General features: G+C 37.5%; 1 protein-coding gene across 3 annotated transcripts in view; it reads right to left on the reverse strand.

Annotated features, from left to right (window-relative positions):
* VRK2 (VRK serine/threonine kinase 2) overlaps positions 1-17,298 on the reverse strand; it is a 98,988-nt gene that overhangs the window by 28,910 nt on the left and 52,780 nt on the right. For all 3 annotated transcript variants that reach the window (XM_016428198.2, XM_056813988.1, XM_056813987.1), the window contains one exon: positions 4,147-4,279. In XM_016428198.2, the coding sequence (XP_016283684.2) occupies positions 4,147-4,279 (133 nt within the window). The remainder of the gene's footprint in view (positions 1-4,146; positions 4,280-17,298) is intronic.

Raw genomic sequence — 17,298 nt, forward strand, 5'->3', positions numbered from 1 at the left:
AAAGCAGAACAGGGAGTGCTACCCTCAAATTAAGCTAGATAGTTATTGTACTAAACGTTTATAAATGAACATTAAGGGATTTGAACCCAATTCACTTTGTGACACCTCACAAAGGGAACAGAGCAGATCATAAACTATCTATGATATAATAGGTACAGCCTAGAAAGCTGCTTGAGGTACACAGATTCTTCAAGACTTTCCCAGGGTAACTAAGCTACCTGTCCAAAGAAGGATTTAGATCTGTCTTACTCCACTACTTTATTCATGACACCACACTACTGTTATTATTCAATTCTTAGACATAGGAGTTTATGGAACTCATTTGCTTGACCTTCAGATACAATTACAAGATAAGTCAAAGAAATCTCAGCCAAAAAATTTTTTGTTTTAAAAAAAATTCATTATTGCATAATGAATTCCATTCATTTAATTTAGTGTATGTAGATCAAAAATGTTGTTTTTTCTTTGTCATTTTCTATGGCTGAGTCTATTTTTTGCAGTAACAATTGCTTAAGAACTAATAATAGTGGCTAACATTTAAATAGTGCTTTGCATATTTCACTTGATCCTTGAAATAACCCTGTAAGATAAGTTTGATTATTACTCCTTTTTTTTACAGATTATGAGGATTTAAGTGACTTTCCCAAGGCCACATGTCTGGTAAATATATGAAGCAGTGTTCAAATGTGTTCTATCTATTCTGTCATCTAACTGACCCAGATGAGATGAAAAAAACTGGTGGCTGGTATCTACCAACCACATGATACAGAAAATAACTTCATTGAATTTCTGACTTGACTGAATCTCACTGTTTGCAGTAAAATCAAGGAGGTAGGGCAACTAAGTTATTAGAGTGCAAAGGCAAAAACTCCTTTTAGTATTTCTAAATAGGGTGTGGAAGCCTTTTCTATTAGAAGCTAGCTGTAGGGAGTGTATAAAATCAGTGAAAACTTGGACCAATGGCCTAGTGTTCCCTAACTAGCGTTGATATTTTGGTTGTAGAATAGAGCATATTGAGAGGAGGAATGGCATGAGAGCCTGCAGAGACCTTTTTTTGGAAGAACAATTTATCCCTAGGGACTGTTACATGGCTTTCCTTGTGTATTTGTTTGTATTTCCCTATGCTGTTTGTTCCTGGGAGAAGATTATGGATTGGGCTATGCTATAAAATGCCCAAAGAATTAATCTCATAATACAAAAAAGAACTGGACGATGACATAAATTCAGAAACAGTTGTTTACTTGACGATATCTTCTGAATCCTTCCATATTTTCTCCAGTGTGCCTGTATGAGCAGAAGTCAGTTTTATGGGAACCGTGCACAAAAAGTATAAATGGAAAAAGGAGAAAGAAAGCATATTACACCTACAGTGTTATGCAACATATGGATTCCAAAATTTTTTGTAAAAATCAAATCCTATTTTAAATTAACTAGTAAAGTGTTCTATTTAGAATCCTATGTGAATCCTTTTGCAAACTATCTTTTGATTAATCTATCTTTTCAATAAATACTGACTTTTTTATATATTGCATTTGCTTAAAGCAAGTCACACCCATGAATTAAGCCTAAAATAGAAGGAAATAAATTAGGAATGTGATCAGTTATCTAAATGAATAGTGATCTTGGTTTCGTTCTTGGCAAATCAAGAATCTACATGCAAAAATCCACTAGTCAAAATGTAACTATTTCCAAGAAAAAAACACTGACCACCCCCAAATTTAGTGGACAGTAGGAAAAAACCCCACTACCTGTTTCTGATAAAAAGACAGCCTGTTTATGTCATAATTCCATGCATTAGAGGAAAAGAATGAAATAATTAGAACTGGTATGGTAAAACATAGTTCTATTCAATAGACAATAGTACCAGAGTCATAGCTGTAACAAACAGAAAACTTGCCTCAGTGTGCAAAGGTGGAAGGTGTAGGAAAAAAATGTAAAGTTATTACATTTGCTACCTTGAAAGTACCAAGCCATTGGGGTAGGGTGGCACCTTGATTTCAGTACAAATTAGATTATTATAGGGTGCCAGAAAGTTCAATGGCATATTAGAGTTTTAAGGATTTTTACTGGAAGAAGGAGAGTGATTAAGAAGAAATAGATCAAAAGTTAGAGTAAACTCAGGGTAGAAGTTGTTTCTGTTAAGATGTGTGAAATAGCTGGACCAATCATGTGTAGTTCAATTATATATACCAAAATAATGCCAGCTCAGGAAATGCAAAATTTCCAGTTACAGTGATGTCAGAAAAACATCTTAAATTTCCCCCAAGAACCTCACTCTGCCAATAATCTGGCAAAGATAAAAATAAATACAATCTACAACTAATTTAGGCAGAAAAAAGTTTTAACCTAAAAAACTATTAGTAAACATTTTAAAATATGACTGAGTTGGATGAAAACTTAGTTTTTTAAGTGGTTTTCATTAGGTATGTCAAATCTAAACTAAAATACATTTACTAGTCACCTGAAAAGTGGCATATAGAGGTAAATATAAAAATAATTATTACTTTTCAAATTTAATCATAGCTGAATAAATAGTAGCATCATTTATTTTAAACTCATAGGTCCTCATTCAACTTTGAAAGTTTACCCTGGGATGTGTTTGGTGTGGTGACACATACCTGTAATCCCTGCTGAACAAGTTGGTGGTTGAGTTCAATATTTCTGAGCTGAAGTGAGCGTTCTTCCTAAATCTAGCACTACTATATAGAGCTCTTAAGGGGAAGAGGGACCACCAGGTTTTGGGACTGGGGAACAGGGATGTTCAGTCCCATGAGTAGACTGTGTAATTCCAGCCTAGACAAGATAGGGATAACCAGTGTGTAGGAGGAAAAAACAAAGAAAGAAATGGAAGAAAAAGAAAAAAAATTTACCCTGAAAACACTTCTTTGGTGGAAGAAAATATAGCTGACAATCTTATTTCATTTTTCCATTGGCCTACCTTAAACTACCATGAGTTTTAATAGCTCTGGCAAATTATCAAGACCCTCTACATTACATGGTCAATGGTCCTTTTAATAGAAAAGGCAATAATACACAGTTGTTTGTGCCAACTAAAACTCGTTAGAAAGTATTAGTTTAAGGTAACAGTTCAGCAGCTATTAACAAGTGCAAGTTTCTAATTGTAATTAGTGACATTGTAGTCCTTTCCAAAAGGGTAACAAAATACCACTTCAATTGGGTTAGTATATTTGAAAATATTTTTAAAAAATAAAATAAAATTTTATAAAGACAATTTTTTTTGCAAGCCAAAGTTTTTCAATAATTGCCATTTTTTTTCCACTAGCATAACATTCGAATTGACTTTTTGTCTTGCTGACATAGCAACTAAGAAAGTTGTGTTGCATTGACCACATTGATTGTGAACAAGGCAGTCATCAGTGGAACTTGGTGCCATATATTTTCAATATTGACCTCCCACTCCCTTTTCCATGGCTCTATGGGTCTGCTATTGAATTTGGACTGCAGTGTAATAAACAGCTAAGGTTTAATTAATGGTAAATGAATACAAGACATAGGTTATGACTTTAACTAATTAGGGAATTGTTGAATTAAGTCTGCCTTGGAATGCAAGGCAGTACAATCAATATCCAATAAAAGGACTATGTATGTAATTTACCTGCAAATGTGTTTCCGATACCATCAAAGTGAGTTTAAATAAGTAAGATATATGAAAGACGACTGGAAGAGATTTTGAAAAGTTAACGCTTTACAGTTTTGAAAAAAGCCTGGATGTTTTCCCCACCTCTCATTGAGACATGTATCTTCAAACATTCTGACAAAGAAACTGCAAAAAAATGGGAAGTTCTTTTTAACATGCCTACAAAATTCCTGACAACATAGAAAAGGTAAAGGTCCTGCCCTATATGCTTACCAGTACAAACCAAAGAATTTCTAGCCAAATTGCACATAAAGTTTTGCTCAGTATATACATCTTGAGCCCTTTCTCACTTACATAAGCAATAGTTATCACCATCTCTAGCTCTTTCCACTGTCAGAAGTGATATTCACTGCAATAACAGTAGCTCACACCTTCTGATACAATATCACCAATGCTCAAAATCTCACCCTTCTTGAAATGGACTATGCAGCCTGATTACTCATTCTGTAATCACACTACTGAAATAAAATAATAAAAAAGAAACTTACCTACTCCCTTGTGGGCATCTAAGCTGGTAAACTCTACTGTCCCATTATGGCCCTTTCTAGGATTTTCCTGATACTGTTTGTGGTTCCCATTGGGACAATATCTGTAGGAAAGTCCATAATCTGCAAGATAAACCTGGAAGACATGAACAGACAAATGAATAATGCTTTTGTCCTCTGAAAGTATAACCTTTATAATTAAGTCTTAAGAAACTGATAGGTTAAAGGCAGCCTTAGATCTCCATTTTATTAAGCCAAATGGTGCCTTAGGATAAAATACATACAACTGGGGGCTATAACAACTAACCTCCCCATTTAAATCCTTCCTTCACTGTAGCCATATCTTATTTCTGGGCTGAGTTAGATTTTTTTTTGTCTTTTTTATTTTGTTCCTAAGCTCTTTTCCCTCCAGGTGGGCATCCAGACATCATAAAATGCAATGTTGTCTTTTATCTGTCCTCATACTGAAGACCCATGTCTCTCCCCAGACCCCACTCCCTGCGACACATACATGTGACAAAAAAGAAGGGGAGGGGGCGCAGACTGCAAAGCTTTTTTTTTAACTTAAACATAATGTTATACGAGTTCCTATTAACAAGAAACATAAAAACACTGGACACACTGTAAAAGGCAATGACTCTTCAAAAAACATCATCAAGCTGTCTATGGGTAAGAATGGAACATCAATGCAGAACTTCTGGCCTTGCAAACCAATCCATATCATCACTGTTATCTTTGCAAGTAAGTCAGAACTGCAAGCAGGATCCCCAAACAGAATATAGATTGTTACAAGTCAGAAAGCAATCCAAGTGAATTTTTCTCAGATTATATTGGAGGAAAAAAAAAGGGAGTTGGTTTTATAGCTAAGCATCACTGAATAAAGAGCTGCTTTGATTAGACAATTATTCTGACCTATGGCCAGAAAATGGCATTTTCCAAGGTATGTATATGAAGGCTGCCCAAGGAAAAAAAAAAACCAATCAACTCTTTTTTTCCCTCCCTTAAATGCTACATTACTATTTCTTTAAATTTTAGTGGTGGAATTGAAGTTTAATGAGGCGGCTGCCTGAGGACAGAATTAAAGCAGTGGAACCTGCATTTCATAATTAATATCTATAGAAAGAAAACATAGTTTTCTTACTTTAATTTCAATCGAGCTATGAAAAAACTAACATTATAGTAGGAGATATTTTAATCTACAAAGACAAAGAATAGTCCATTAGCATGGTTAGTTAGCTAGCTAAGATGCAGCAGAAAATGATATTTGGGTTTCCTTTATTTTTCAATATAATACTACTCTGTATTGAGGTCCTAGAAATCACTGATCTCTGCCCCAAGGAAATGGAAACTATTAGTATACTTAGATATTTTATTTAACTGTTTCTGTTGGGTGGTCATTTATTCATTTCCAAAACTGAACATTCCCTCACAAGGCTATAGCTGAAAAGGGCTGTGGAACCACATTCTCCACACAGAACATCACCATCTCATTGGGATTAAAGGTTCAAATAATTCCAAAGGCAATGGAAAGAGCCATGATGAATGCAGCATGTTACCACCAGCAATGAGAAGTGATCTAAAACATATCACTGTGGACAAAAATGACTGGAAAAGGAGGTAGGTTGGTCATGAAATAAAAATAAGAGATAACAGATGGATGATCATTTGCAGTCTGACTATAATGGCACCCCTAAGATACAATAAGAAGAGGAAGAAGGCCTACATGCCATCAGATGGATCCTCTATAGGGAACAAATAGTGAAATATATAGATTAGAATTAAAGTAGGAAATAGTGGGTTACAATTGTCATGATGTTAAAAGATTTTATACATCAATGAAATCACAAATTTAAGCAAAGTTCACTGAACTAGGCACTCAAATCATGCAGGTGCTCATTTCTTTACACAACTGATATACAAATATCCTCTTAAAGTGTAGGCTTTATAATGAGATGTTCATGTATTAACCCTCATATAAGCAAAAGAAGCTATGTGAAAACATATATACTTTAAAAAAAATAGGTTGAATCATTTTAAATGAACTCTAGGAACTTCCCTTTTAGAGGAATTCTATGACTAAAAGCATTTGAAAAGGTAACCACTCAAGAGATATGAAAAGCAACATATGCTCTGTCCTTAAGGCGCTTATAATCCAATGTAGGGAAGGATATCAGGAAAAATGTCATGAAGGCAAATGAAAGGTATAGACAAAATGCTCTAAATAATCTAGGGGGCAACATTCACTTTCTATTTTGGGTGGGGGGGAAGGGTGGCTCAATAACATCTTCATGAAAGAGATAAGCACTTTAACCTAAGAGAGGAAGATAAGGATTTCAATAGGCAGACAGGTGGGATTAATCAATCAATTAAACATTTATTAAGCACCTACTATGGGCCATACTACTATTGGGGTGTATGGGGTGCTCAGGGAGGAGTAGTATCTCTGGTATGGAGGGCTTGTCGTGTCCTCCTAGGGCAGCTTTCCAGCCTCTGACCCCCACCTGACACCCAGCTCTCACTTGTGGCTCCCAGTAGCTGCTAGCATATGGCAGCGGCCACACCCCGGGCAACAGCTTCGACAGGCCAGCTAAACCTTGTGAGGGTAGCCATCGGGTCATCGACCCCTGGTGAACCAGGGCTTTGCTCACCCAGCATGTGAAGACTGCTTCGGCTGAACAGATGGAAGAAACCAATAAGAAGGTTCAACGGCTGAGATGGCGACGCAGCAAAGCACTGTGGAGTGCTCAGGGAGTGTTGGAGCACAAAAGACAACAGGGCCATCCAATGCAGCTGAGGAAGTCTCCAGGTGTAACGACTTTTTGTGCCACTGGACCCAGGCTTCCAACGCCGAGAGAATGGGACTGTGTCTGTGCATTGACTTTTCCACTTAAATCTCCTTCACGCACAAGTGTTTTTGTGCACACTCATCTACATCACAGATGAAAGCGCACAAAGACAATTGTCATCCTCGGTTACCGAGAGACTACTACTATGGGCCAGGCACTGTGTTAAACACTTTACAAATATTTTAATTGATCCTCACAGCAACACTGAGAGAAAGGTGCTAGAATATATAGTGCTCCATTTTCCCAATGAAGGGGAAGGGGAGGAGTGAATAGTATTTCTATAGCACTTACTGCATGCCAGGAAATGTATGAGCACTTTTAACATATCTCATATAATAAAAAAAACTGAGTTAATGAGGATTTAATTTAAGATAGAGGAAATATAATTGGCAAGAAGATGATGGCAACCAGATTTTTCCAAGGTAGATGAGGAAACCGAGGCAAATGAAATTTAAGTAATTTACCTAGTAAATGTCTAAGGCTGGATTTGAACTCAGTTCTAACTGACTGTAGGTCCAGCTCTCTATCTATTGAACCACATAGCCCAACAAATATTTATTAAGAGTCTCCTATGGTTCAGATACTGTGCTAAGTGCCAGGGATGTAAATATAAAGAATAAAACAAATCCCATTCTCAAAGAGCTTACATTCTAATGGGCAAGACAATTATGTACATAAATATATACAGAATAGGTGCAAAAAGAACAAATTCAAGATAGTTAAATACTAATCAATTTAGGAGGGATAGCACTAGCAGTTGAGTATTAGTATGTGCTTCATGTAAAATATTGTATGAGTGGAATCTTGAAAGGAGAAAGATCCAATGAGACAGACATGAGGAAGAGCATGCAGTCCAGGCTGAGGGGCTAGCCAATGTAAAAACATGAACACAAGCCATGGAATGCCCCCTGTGAGGAGCAGAGAGAATGCCAGTTGTGCTACATCCAAGAGTACAGGTTAAGAATAAGGAACACTAAATTGTAGAGCTAGAAAGATTAGTTGGAGCCAGGTTACATAAGCAAAGCAGTTAGGGAGCAGGATATGAAGTGGGGAGCATGTAGACAGGTAGGGAGGAGAGTGTCATAAACATTTAGGGAGAAGAGAATAGTTATTGGTATTCAGAAAAATGGCAGACAGATGAAGAAGAATGAAGACTGAGAAAAGGCCATCAGATTAGGCAAGGCAGGAATGGCCTGAGTGAATGCACTGGGAGAGACTGCACTTAACCTGCTATGTGCTGTGTGCCCCAATAGAATGTGAACTAAGGGAAGGCAGGAATATCTTTGTCTTTGTCTTTGTACCCTCAACATCTAGCATAGCACATGACACATGGTAGGTGCTTAGTAAATGTTTGGTTGTGTGGAAGGGAGAAGAATGTTAGAAAGCTTGAAAAGACAGAATCGAGTCTGATTGTAAAGGACACTAAATGCCACTCTAAGGGACTTCTAGTGTACCTTATAGGCAATGAGGAGCTAGTGAAGTATTTTAAACAGCAGAGTGATATATTCAAACCTATACAAATAGGCTGGGAGGCCAGATAGGAGACAATTAAAAAATACTGGCAAAAAGTTAATGAGGATTTAAATTAAAGTAGAGGCAGTAGAATTGAAAAGGAGATGATGGATGCAAGATTTTTACCAAGGTAGAATCAATAAGTCATAGCAACCAATTCAAAGGACTGGGTGAGGGAAAAAGAAGAGCCCTAAAATTTTTTTAAGTTTTGAGCTTTGGTGACTTGAGGAAGTCACCAAAGGAAATAGGAAAGGATAGGAAAGTTGGGAGAATAAGTAGATTTTGTCTTTTTTTTGTTGTTCAGGGCATGGAGGTGAAGGCAGAAAGTTAAGTTGAGTTTTGGACATGTTAAGTTAGCAGTTCCAGCAGAATATCTAAGTGGAGACACCCAACAGGTAGCAGGAATAATTTAAACTATGGGTATGAATAAGATTGTCCAGAGTACAGGGAAAGAAGAGTCAAAGATAGGCTTTTAAAGGACACTCACACAAAAGAGCCTATGAAGGAGAACAATTAGAGAGGTAGATGAAAACTAGAGAGGAGCATGCCACAGAAGCCAAGGGAAGGATTTAAAGAAAGAGAGGTAAAAAAAAAAAGGTTATGAATCAATCAATCAATCAACAAGCACTTATTAAGCACCTACTATGTGTCAATCCCTGTGCTAAGCACTGGAAATAGAGGAAAATTCCCTGCTTTCATAAGCTTACATTCTAATAGTATGGACTCATATAGCAGAAGGTTGAGAAGTAGGGGTGGTGCTAGGCAACTAAGTTAAATTACATTTTGGAACATTAGGAGGGAAGGGTAATGGAGACATAGCTTCAAGGAGTATATGGCCAAGAGAAATTTTTGTTAAGTTGTTTTTAGATTAGGGAAAGGTTTAAGCATGCTTATACAGACCTTAGTTGGAGACAGTAGAAAGGATAAGATCAAAGATCTGCCTGGAATCTCCTACTTTTCTCTCTCTAAACTTTCTCCTCTCAGAATCTTATTGACTGCCACAGGTCAGGTTACTTTGCCACACGAAGATACATCCCAAATCTGTGTGTCCAGCCTTAACTTCTCTCTTGAAATCCCTCCTTCCCACAAATGCCATTGCTTCTCTATTGGTTATGTTCTTCCCAAATATCTTCCAATTCATTTGCCATTATGTACAAAGTCTTCTGGCTAAATTAAAATAAAGCTGATGCTTTTTTAATAGGATTGTGAATAAACTATATAATTAGAGAATGTTACAACAAAGGATATTAAGGATCACCTATTTCCCTCCAAGGATGGGAACAGAAGCCAAGAGAGGAGTTCAGTGATTTACTCAAGGGCACAGAGCTAGTTACAGGAAACCAAATCAGGGCACAAGACTCTTTTATTCCTAATTGAGCCCTCTTTCTACTTGATAGAATCATGGAATCTTAATATTACAACCAACCTCAATGACCATCTAATCTAGCACTTTTAAGATTTGCAAAGCACTGTAATATGTTATTTCACTGGAGTCTCACTCACAACTGCTCTACAGGATAAATGCTAATCTTTTCTGCAGCAGAGTAGCTAGGGTTGCAGTGGACAGACTGCTAGGCCTAAAGTCAGAAAACTCATCTTCATGAGTTCAAATCTGGCCTCAGGAACTTACTAGCTTTGTGATTTTGGGCAAGTTACTTTTCCTCATCTGTAAAATTAGCTGGGGAAGGAAATGGCAAACTACTTGTATATTTGTCAAGAAAACACCCCCAAAACCATGAAAAAGTCAGACACAATTGAAAAACAACTAAAAAACAACATTAATGTCTCCATTTTACAGATAAGGAACCTAAGGCAAAGATTGGGTTATGTCCTTAGGAGTCATCACATTGCTATTAAGTATTTGTCGCAGAATTTTAATTCAGGTCTATGTGACCTCAAATCCTGTGCCACTCAGTGGCCTCATACTCATACCTAAGCAAGAATCCCCTAAAACATCCAACAGTTTTGGTTTGGAAAACTCTAGTTAGGAGGATCCTACAGTTCATTGCACTTTTGGATGGTACTAACTCTTGGGAAATTTCTCCTCAAATGGTACAAAAATCTGCTTCTCTGAAACTTCTCCCTAACTAGTTCTGTATCTACAGCTAAATGGGCTTTTCTATAGAGTTGGTTCCCAGGATAAAACTTCTATGGCTTTCAAGCACAGCAGAATCTGACAGAACTTACATTCTACTGCCATAACCTTTGAGATTCCAGGAAAAACTTCTTGTCATCAGAAATGCAGAATCGTGTTTTAGAGTTGGAAGCCATCAGTCATCTAGTCTAACCTTAACTACAACCCACAAACAATCCCCACTGTAACTAGCCAACAAAAGGTCATGTAGGCTCTGGTTGAAGCATGAAGGGAATCTACTGTTACCTGAAGCTGCTCATTATATTTTTGGATACTGCTGCTTGGAAGAGGCTTCTTACTAAATTTGCCTTTTTGCAGCTCTGATTCCTGGTTTTGTCCTCTTACAGCCAACAGTACAAGTTTAATTCTACATACTATCTCTTTTAGATATTAGAAGAGATCATTAACTCCCTGCTAAGTCTCTTGAGTAACATTCCTGGTTCCTTAAATGTAGCATGGCCTGAAGGTCCATCATCCTAGTTATCCTTATGTAACCACTCTCTATCTTGTCATCAATGTTTTTCCTAAAATGTAGATGCCTAGAACTGAACATAATCATGTAGATGTGGTCTGATCTGGGCAAAGTAGAGTAGGATTAACTTTAGCCTCCTTATTCCTAGAAATGTCTTCTTCTAATGACCCCAATATGGCACTGAATTTTTTACCTGATGTATCATACTGCCATACTGACCCTCACCTGACACCCAGCTCTCACTTGTGGCTCCCAGTAGCTGCTAGCATGTGGCAGCGGCCACACCCCAGGCAATGGCATCGAGAGGCCTGCTAAACCTTGTGAAGGTAGCCATCGGGTCGTTGACCCTGGTGAACTAGGGCTTTGCTCACCCAGCATGTGAAGATTGCTTCGGCTGAACAGATGGAAGAAACTAATAAGGTTCAACGGCTGAGATGGCAATGCAGCAAGGCACTGTGGAGTGCTTCGGGCGTGTTGGAGCACAAGACAACAGGGCCATCCAATGCGGCTGAGGAAGTCTCCAGGTGTAACGACTTTTTGTGCCACTGGACCGAGGCTTCCAACGCCGAGAGAGTGGGACTGTCTCTGTGCATCAACTTTTCCACTTAAATCTTCATGCACAAGTGTCTTTGTGCACAAAAACACACAAAGACAATAGTCATCCTCGGTTACCGAGAGACTACTACTACTATCATACTGCTGACTGTAAAGATTAAAATTTTGGGAAACTGAGGCAGGTAGAAATTATTTTCTCTCTGCAAGGAGTATTATATTTTTAGAGGTTTATTGAAGATTAAGGATTAAAGAAAATACAGGATAAGAAAGCACGTGTCTAGGCCCAGGGGCCTAGACAACCTCACCTACATTATGTAAAGAGCCACATCTGCTCGCAAGCTGAAACAGGAAAGAAGAGCGCAAAAGCCTTTCCAATCAGGTTAAATACCCCTTCTTGATCTCGGCCCAGGTGAGAATTCAGTGATATTACAAAGCATTCTGGGGAAGTGGAGCAAGGACTTCTGGGGATTGAAGTCCTAGATTCCAGTCTCCATTTTTACATGACTCATATTGACTTACCCCATCTCTAGTTCTTTTTTCAGATAAACTGACTCTCAACAATGCCTTCCTTTTATATATATATATATATATATATATATATATATATATATATATATATATATATATATATATATATATTTGTGAGATTAAATGTTAAACCAAATTATATGACTTCACAGTTATCCCTAAAAAATTTCATTATATTATTTCAACCCAACATTCTAGCCTAGATTCAAAATCAAGATTTTCGATACTGTCATTACTGAATCAGTTATCCCCTCCTGGCTTGAACTGATCTCTAGATTTTATAAGCAGTTTATCTAGGATTTTATCTAAGGTATTAATAAAAAAAACATTAAAACACAGATGCCCTGGGACACTTACTGGACATTGATCAGCCCTTCTTCCTACCAGTGCCTAGTTCAGAATCTAATTATATAACAGCCTAACCCACACATTCCTCTCTCACAAAAATAGCATGAAATATTTAAATCACTTTGCTTAAATATAAGTAAACTATATGTAAAAAATTGGCCTAAAGGGTTACATTTAGTAACCCATAAAAATAGGTTAATTAGGCATTGCATGACCAGTTCTTAATGAAGACATACTGGCTCTCTGACCAAACTTAATTTTTTTTTTTAAATCCTCACCTTCCATCTTAGAATCAAGATTGTACACTGGTTCCAAGACAGAAGAGTACTAAGGTTTAGGCAAAGGGGATTAAATGAGTTGCCTAAGGCCACACAACTAATTAGTGCCTAATGTCAAATTTGAACCCAGCATCTCCCATCTATGGGCCTGGCTCTCAATCCATGGAGCTGTATTATTATTCTAAAATGCAAAATTTTTACAGAGCCTCCTATCTGCTCCATTCCAAACTTACTTTTCTAAGTTTTCCACTAACCATTCATTCAATAATCTGTTCGAGAATTTTTTCCAGAAATTGTAATTTGATGAATCTCCCCTTAAAAAATAAAATTACTTTCTCCAATACTGTTATACATCCTTCAATCTCCTTGATGTTTAAGCAGGGCTGTTCCTTTCTCTGTTGTTAGTTATCATCATCCCATACAACCCAAAGAGCAATCTTATTAATAAAAATCTCCTTTTTCTCAGAATAACTCAACACAACAAAATCCACCCTTTGGGTGGTCTTTAGCCTTCCTCTCAAGTGTTAGCCCTTTCTGAGCTTTGGCACTCACTCCTGATGCTATTTTTACATTTTAGTGTCAGATTTCTGTATTTATACCCTTTTACTTTTATTTATCTATCTTCTATACATATCTTTTTTAAAAATCTAAGTTTTTTAGTGGGTTCCCTGTGTATTCACATTGATCTTTTCAGGAAATTCTTTTCCCTAATTGTAATCTTTTCTTCTTTTGTCTTTAGAATTTCATCAATATGACTTTATATTAAAAGGCCTCCTTTTCGGGGTAGGAGGGATAACAAAAAGCAAATCTGGTATCTGAACCTAAGTGTAGCTGAAGACAAATGTTACAATAATAAAAGTCAGTATCCTATGAAAATCAGTTTAAGTAAACACTGCACAGGCAGAAACTCCCTCCCTGAGGAGAGACTGAAATGGTATCAATATTGCCTTTGTATTTCATTATTTGAATATTTTTGCATTCATTATTTTATTATTTCTTTGCATGTTTGCTTAAAAATTCTTTTAAGGTTGTTTAAGTGTGTAGACACATTCACAGATATACATAAATATAAACATATATACATGCATATGTATGAGTCAGCTTCTCTTAGTGGATAGAGGGCCACTTTGGACTCGGGAAGACCTGTGTTCAAGTCATGCCTCTGATATATATCAGCTGTGTAACCATGAAGAAGTCACTTTACTTTTAAGTGCCCCCACTCACCCCTTAAATACTAAGTTAATAACTAAGTTGATGATTTGTATTGACAAAGTTTCTAAAAAGAGAGTGCCTCCACCACTGATGTAATCATAAATCCAGCAAGTCAGCCAAGCAACAAGCATTTACTGTTTACCAACCATAAACATTTATGCACACGTATACATAAATGCTTAACTCTGTGTGTGTGTGTGTATATATATATATAATTTTACCTTCACAAAAATATTGGGAAATAAGAAAGGCACCTATTATCATCCCACTGTGGATCTTACCATTACCCATAAGTTTTCCACTTCCTTTATCAAAAATTCTTACATTCCTTTATCTGATCATAATCAACTATCATTCCATCTCTCTCTAGACCTCACCCCCTTCCAAAACCTGTGTACCCTTACTGAGAACTATAAACCCCTCCCATGCTCAAGCATTGCCTCCAGTTCTGATTTCACTTTCCTCCCTTTCCAATCTCTACTATATACTTAACCAGTTCAGCTCTGCACTGTGGTCTGGAAGCCCTTATTATCACAAACTCTAGCACTGAATTATTCCCACCATCTTCCTCCTCTGCCCACATACAAATACTGAGGAACAGAGATTCAGACCACAGTGCTCACTGGCTCATGTTCAACTGGGCCCTCATTGCTGTAAGGCAATGCTCATATTGCACCCTAATTGTTTCCCAAGTCATTTCAAAACTACCCTTAGTCTCTCATATTTCATCATCCTCTCCCTCTCTCAGCTAAGATAGATGTCACTTGCTGTGAGTCCCCTCTTCTCCCCTTTTCTTCCTCTCAAAATTGCTTTTTTACTTCTTTCTTTCAGTCTCTGATCATAAGGTCCTAGCTAAGATCAATCTCTCTCTCCATGTGTGTCTGGTCCCATCCCTTTCCATGTTCTCATGGAAACTGTCCCTACAATCATCCTTCTTGGCTCTCCCCCTTCCCAACCCTCCATGAACCATCCAAGAAAAAGCAGGAGCTTAGATGTCACTTTCCTCCTCTCAATCTCAACCCAATAGTAGCTTTCAGACATTTTCCTAATTCTTTCCAAAACTCTACTCTGGATTATTCCCATTCTCTGAGTCTTCCACTCTTACTTAGCAGCTGATGAATGTAGCAAGGAAGAATTTTCACAAACATGTTGAATGGACATAATACAAATTCATGTCATACAACTCAACTTGGTCCTCACTGCAGTATGACAGTCCTTTTATTGCCTTCCTAATTTATTTTCTAACTCGACTTCCATAAATTATTCCAAATCTTATCTTTCCTCTTTAAAACATCCACACTTCCCCTTCCCCTTGCCCCTATCCCTTGGTTTCTTCATCTCAAAAGCACTTGAAATCACCATCCTTACAAAGGCTGATTCTCCATTTTACATATGCATTGATCCCTTGTTTTCTCCAGCAGACCACATCTTGAATCATTTTCTCTTTCTCATCCTCATCACTCAAGTGAAACGTCTTACTACAATTTAGCTATTTTCTCTTAATTCCCAGATCTTTTTTGTCTTTTCTCAGTTTTCATCTTTCTAGACCTTTCTTTTGCAACTAGCACTGTTGATCCACCTTTCCTGCTGCATATTTGCTCCTTTTTTGGTTTCTATAACATTCTTCTCTCCTGGTTCTCCTCCTTATCTGGACCCTTCTCCATTTTGGCCTTCTTTACTGACTCATTCCTATCAAAATGCCTGATGGGGATGTTCTCAAGGAACTGTTCTGAGCTCTCTTCTCTTCTGTCTCTACAATTTCTCCTGGTGATTTCTTCAGCTCAAATTGGTTTAATTAAGATTTCTAAGCAGATTATTCACAGATCTATATATCTGCCTTTGTCTCTCCTCTGAGCTTCTGGAACACATCACTAACTAACACATCACATAACTAAAAGATATGTCAAATTCAATATGTCTAAAACAATATGTCTAAAACGTGATCTCCCCCCAATCTGTGCTTGTAACACACATATCACTTCCATAGCTCCCAATTTCTATAAAAGGCCTCACAAACCTTCTATGCTCCCAGGTTCTTAGTCTCAACATTACTGTTGACTCCTTGTTCCTTCTCACCCTACCTATACAGTTGCACATCAAATTTTGCCATTTCTCTATAACCTTTCTCACATCTACCTCCCTTCTTTCTATTCATATGGGGGTCTGTCCTCTCTGAGGATCCAAGGTCCCTCTGCCCAGATGTGGCATCACGGTCAGAATAAGGAGATGAGAAACACCGTGCATTAAACCCACCTATGCAGACATCACACACAGTGCTCTGCCATAGTCTCATGGTTTATTATATAGGTTTTCAGATACACACATATAATCAATTCTCTACATATGTGACATTCTACAATTTGAATGGATATTATCAAATCACCTAAACAACACTCTTGTGATGTTACTAACAACAAAGAATTCTGTGATCATTTACTAGGTTTCTACAAAACTCTGTGATAGATATGATTAATGTGAATAAAGCCATTTGTAGATTAGTAACCCTTGACCTGCTGAGACGATCATTGTGCTTTTGGTCAGCTTTCACTATCCATCATAATTGCTTGGAAGATGAACAACAAAACATATTTGTATATAGGTATGACAACTTAAGGCAGACCAGTTTTGGAGTCTTCCTCAATTTACAAGTTCTGTTTTTCTTGTGTTACTTTGAAGTGCCTAGCCATGCTGCTTGGCTTCTGTTCCAACAAATTCATTGGAGTGTAGTAGCTGTAGGAAAAGATTCATTATAGTACTCAAGCTTTTGGCCAGTGTTTATTGTAGGGCCTTGGAGGGTGTCTTGTGCTTAAGAAAGAAGGGGTCATGGGTAATAATCCTTGGGCTTTAATTCTGTAACTGCAATCTTTTGGGGGTGAATAACTTAGGGGGCTTAAAGTAGGATATATGGAGAAGTCACAGAGGGAGATCAGCGGGGGGCCCTCCTTCTGGGCTCTGCTTTGCTGACCTTCCTTCCTCAGACTGTGACCCTGTCAACCAATCAGGGTATAATGGCCTCCGGCATATTCACATAGCTACCACTTATAGTTCAGGTACTTATTACCTCTCACTTAAAAAAATCAGGGCTTGAGTTGATTACACTGGGATGATCTCAAAAAAAAAAATGAAAGGATAAGAAAGAGGGATGCACTAGGAGAAAGGGGAAGACAGAGGTAGAATAGGAATCATTATCTCACATAAAAGAGGTGCACAAGGAAAAGCTTTTGCAGTGAAGAAGAAAATGACAGAAGGGGTGATAGGTAACCCTTGAAT

The sequence above is a fragment of the Monodelphis domestica genome, chromosome 1 (assembly GCF_027887165.1).
Source record: "Monodelphis domestica isolate mMonDom1 chromosome 1, mMonDom1.pri, whole genome shotgun sequence".
NCBI classification, from domain to species: domain Eukaryota; kingdom Metazoa; phylum Chordata; class Mammalia; order Didelphimorphia; family Didelphidae; genus Monodelphis; species Monodelphis domestica.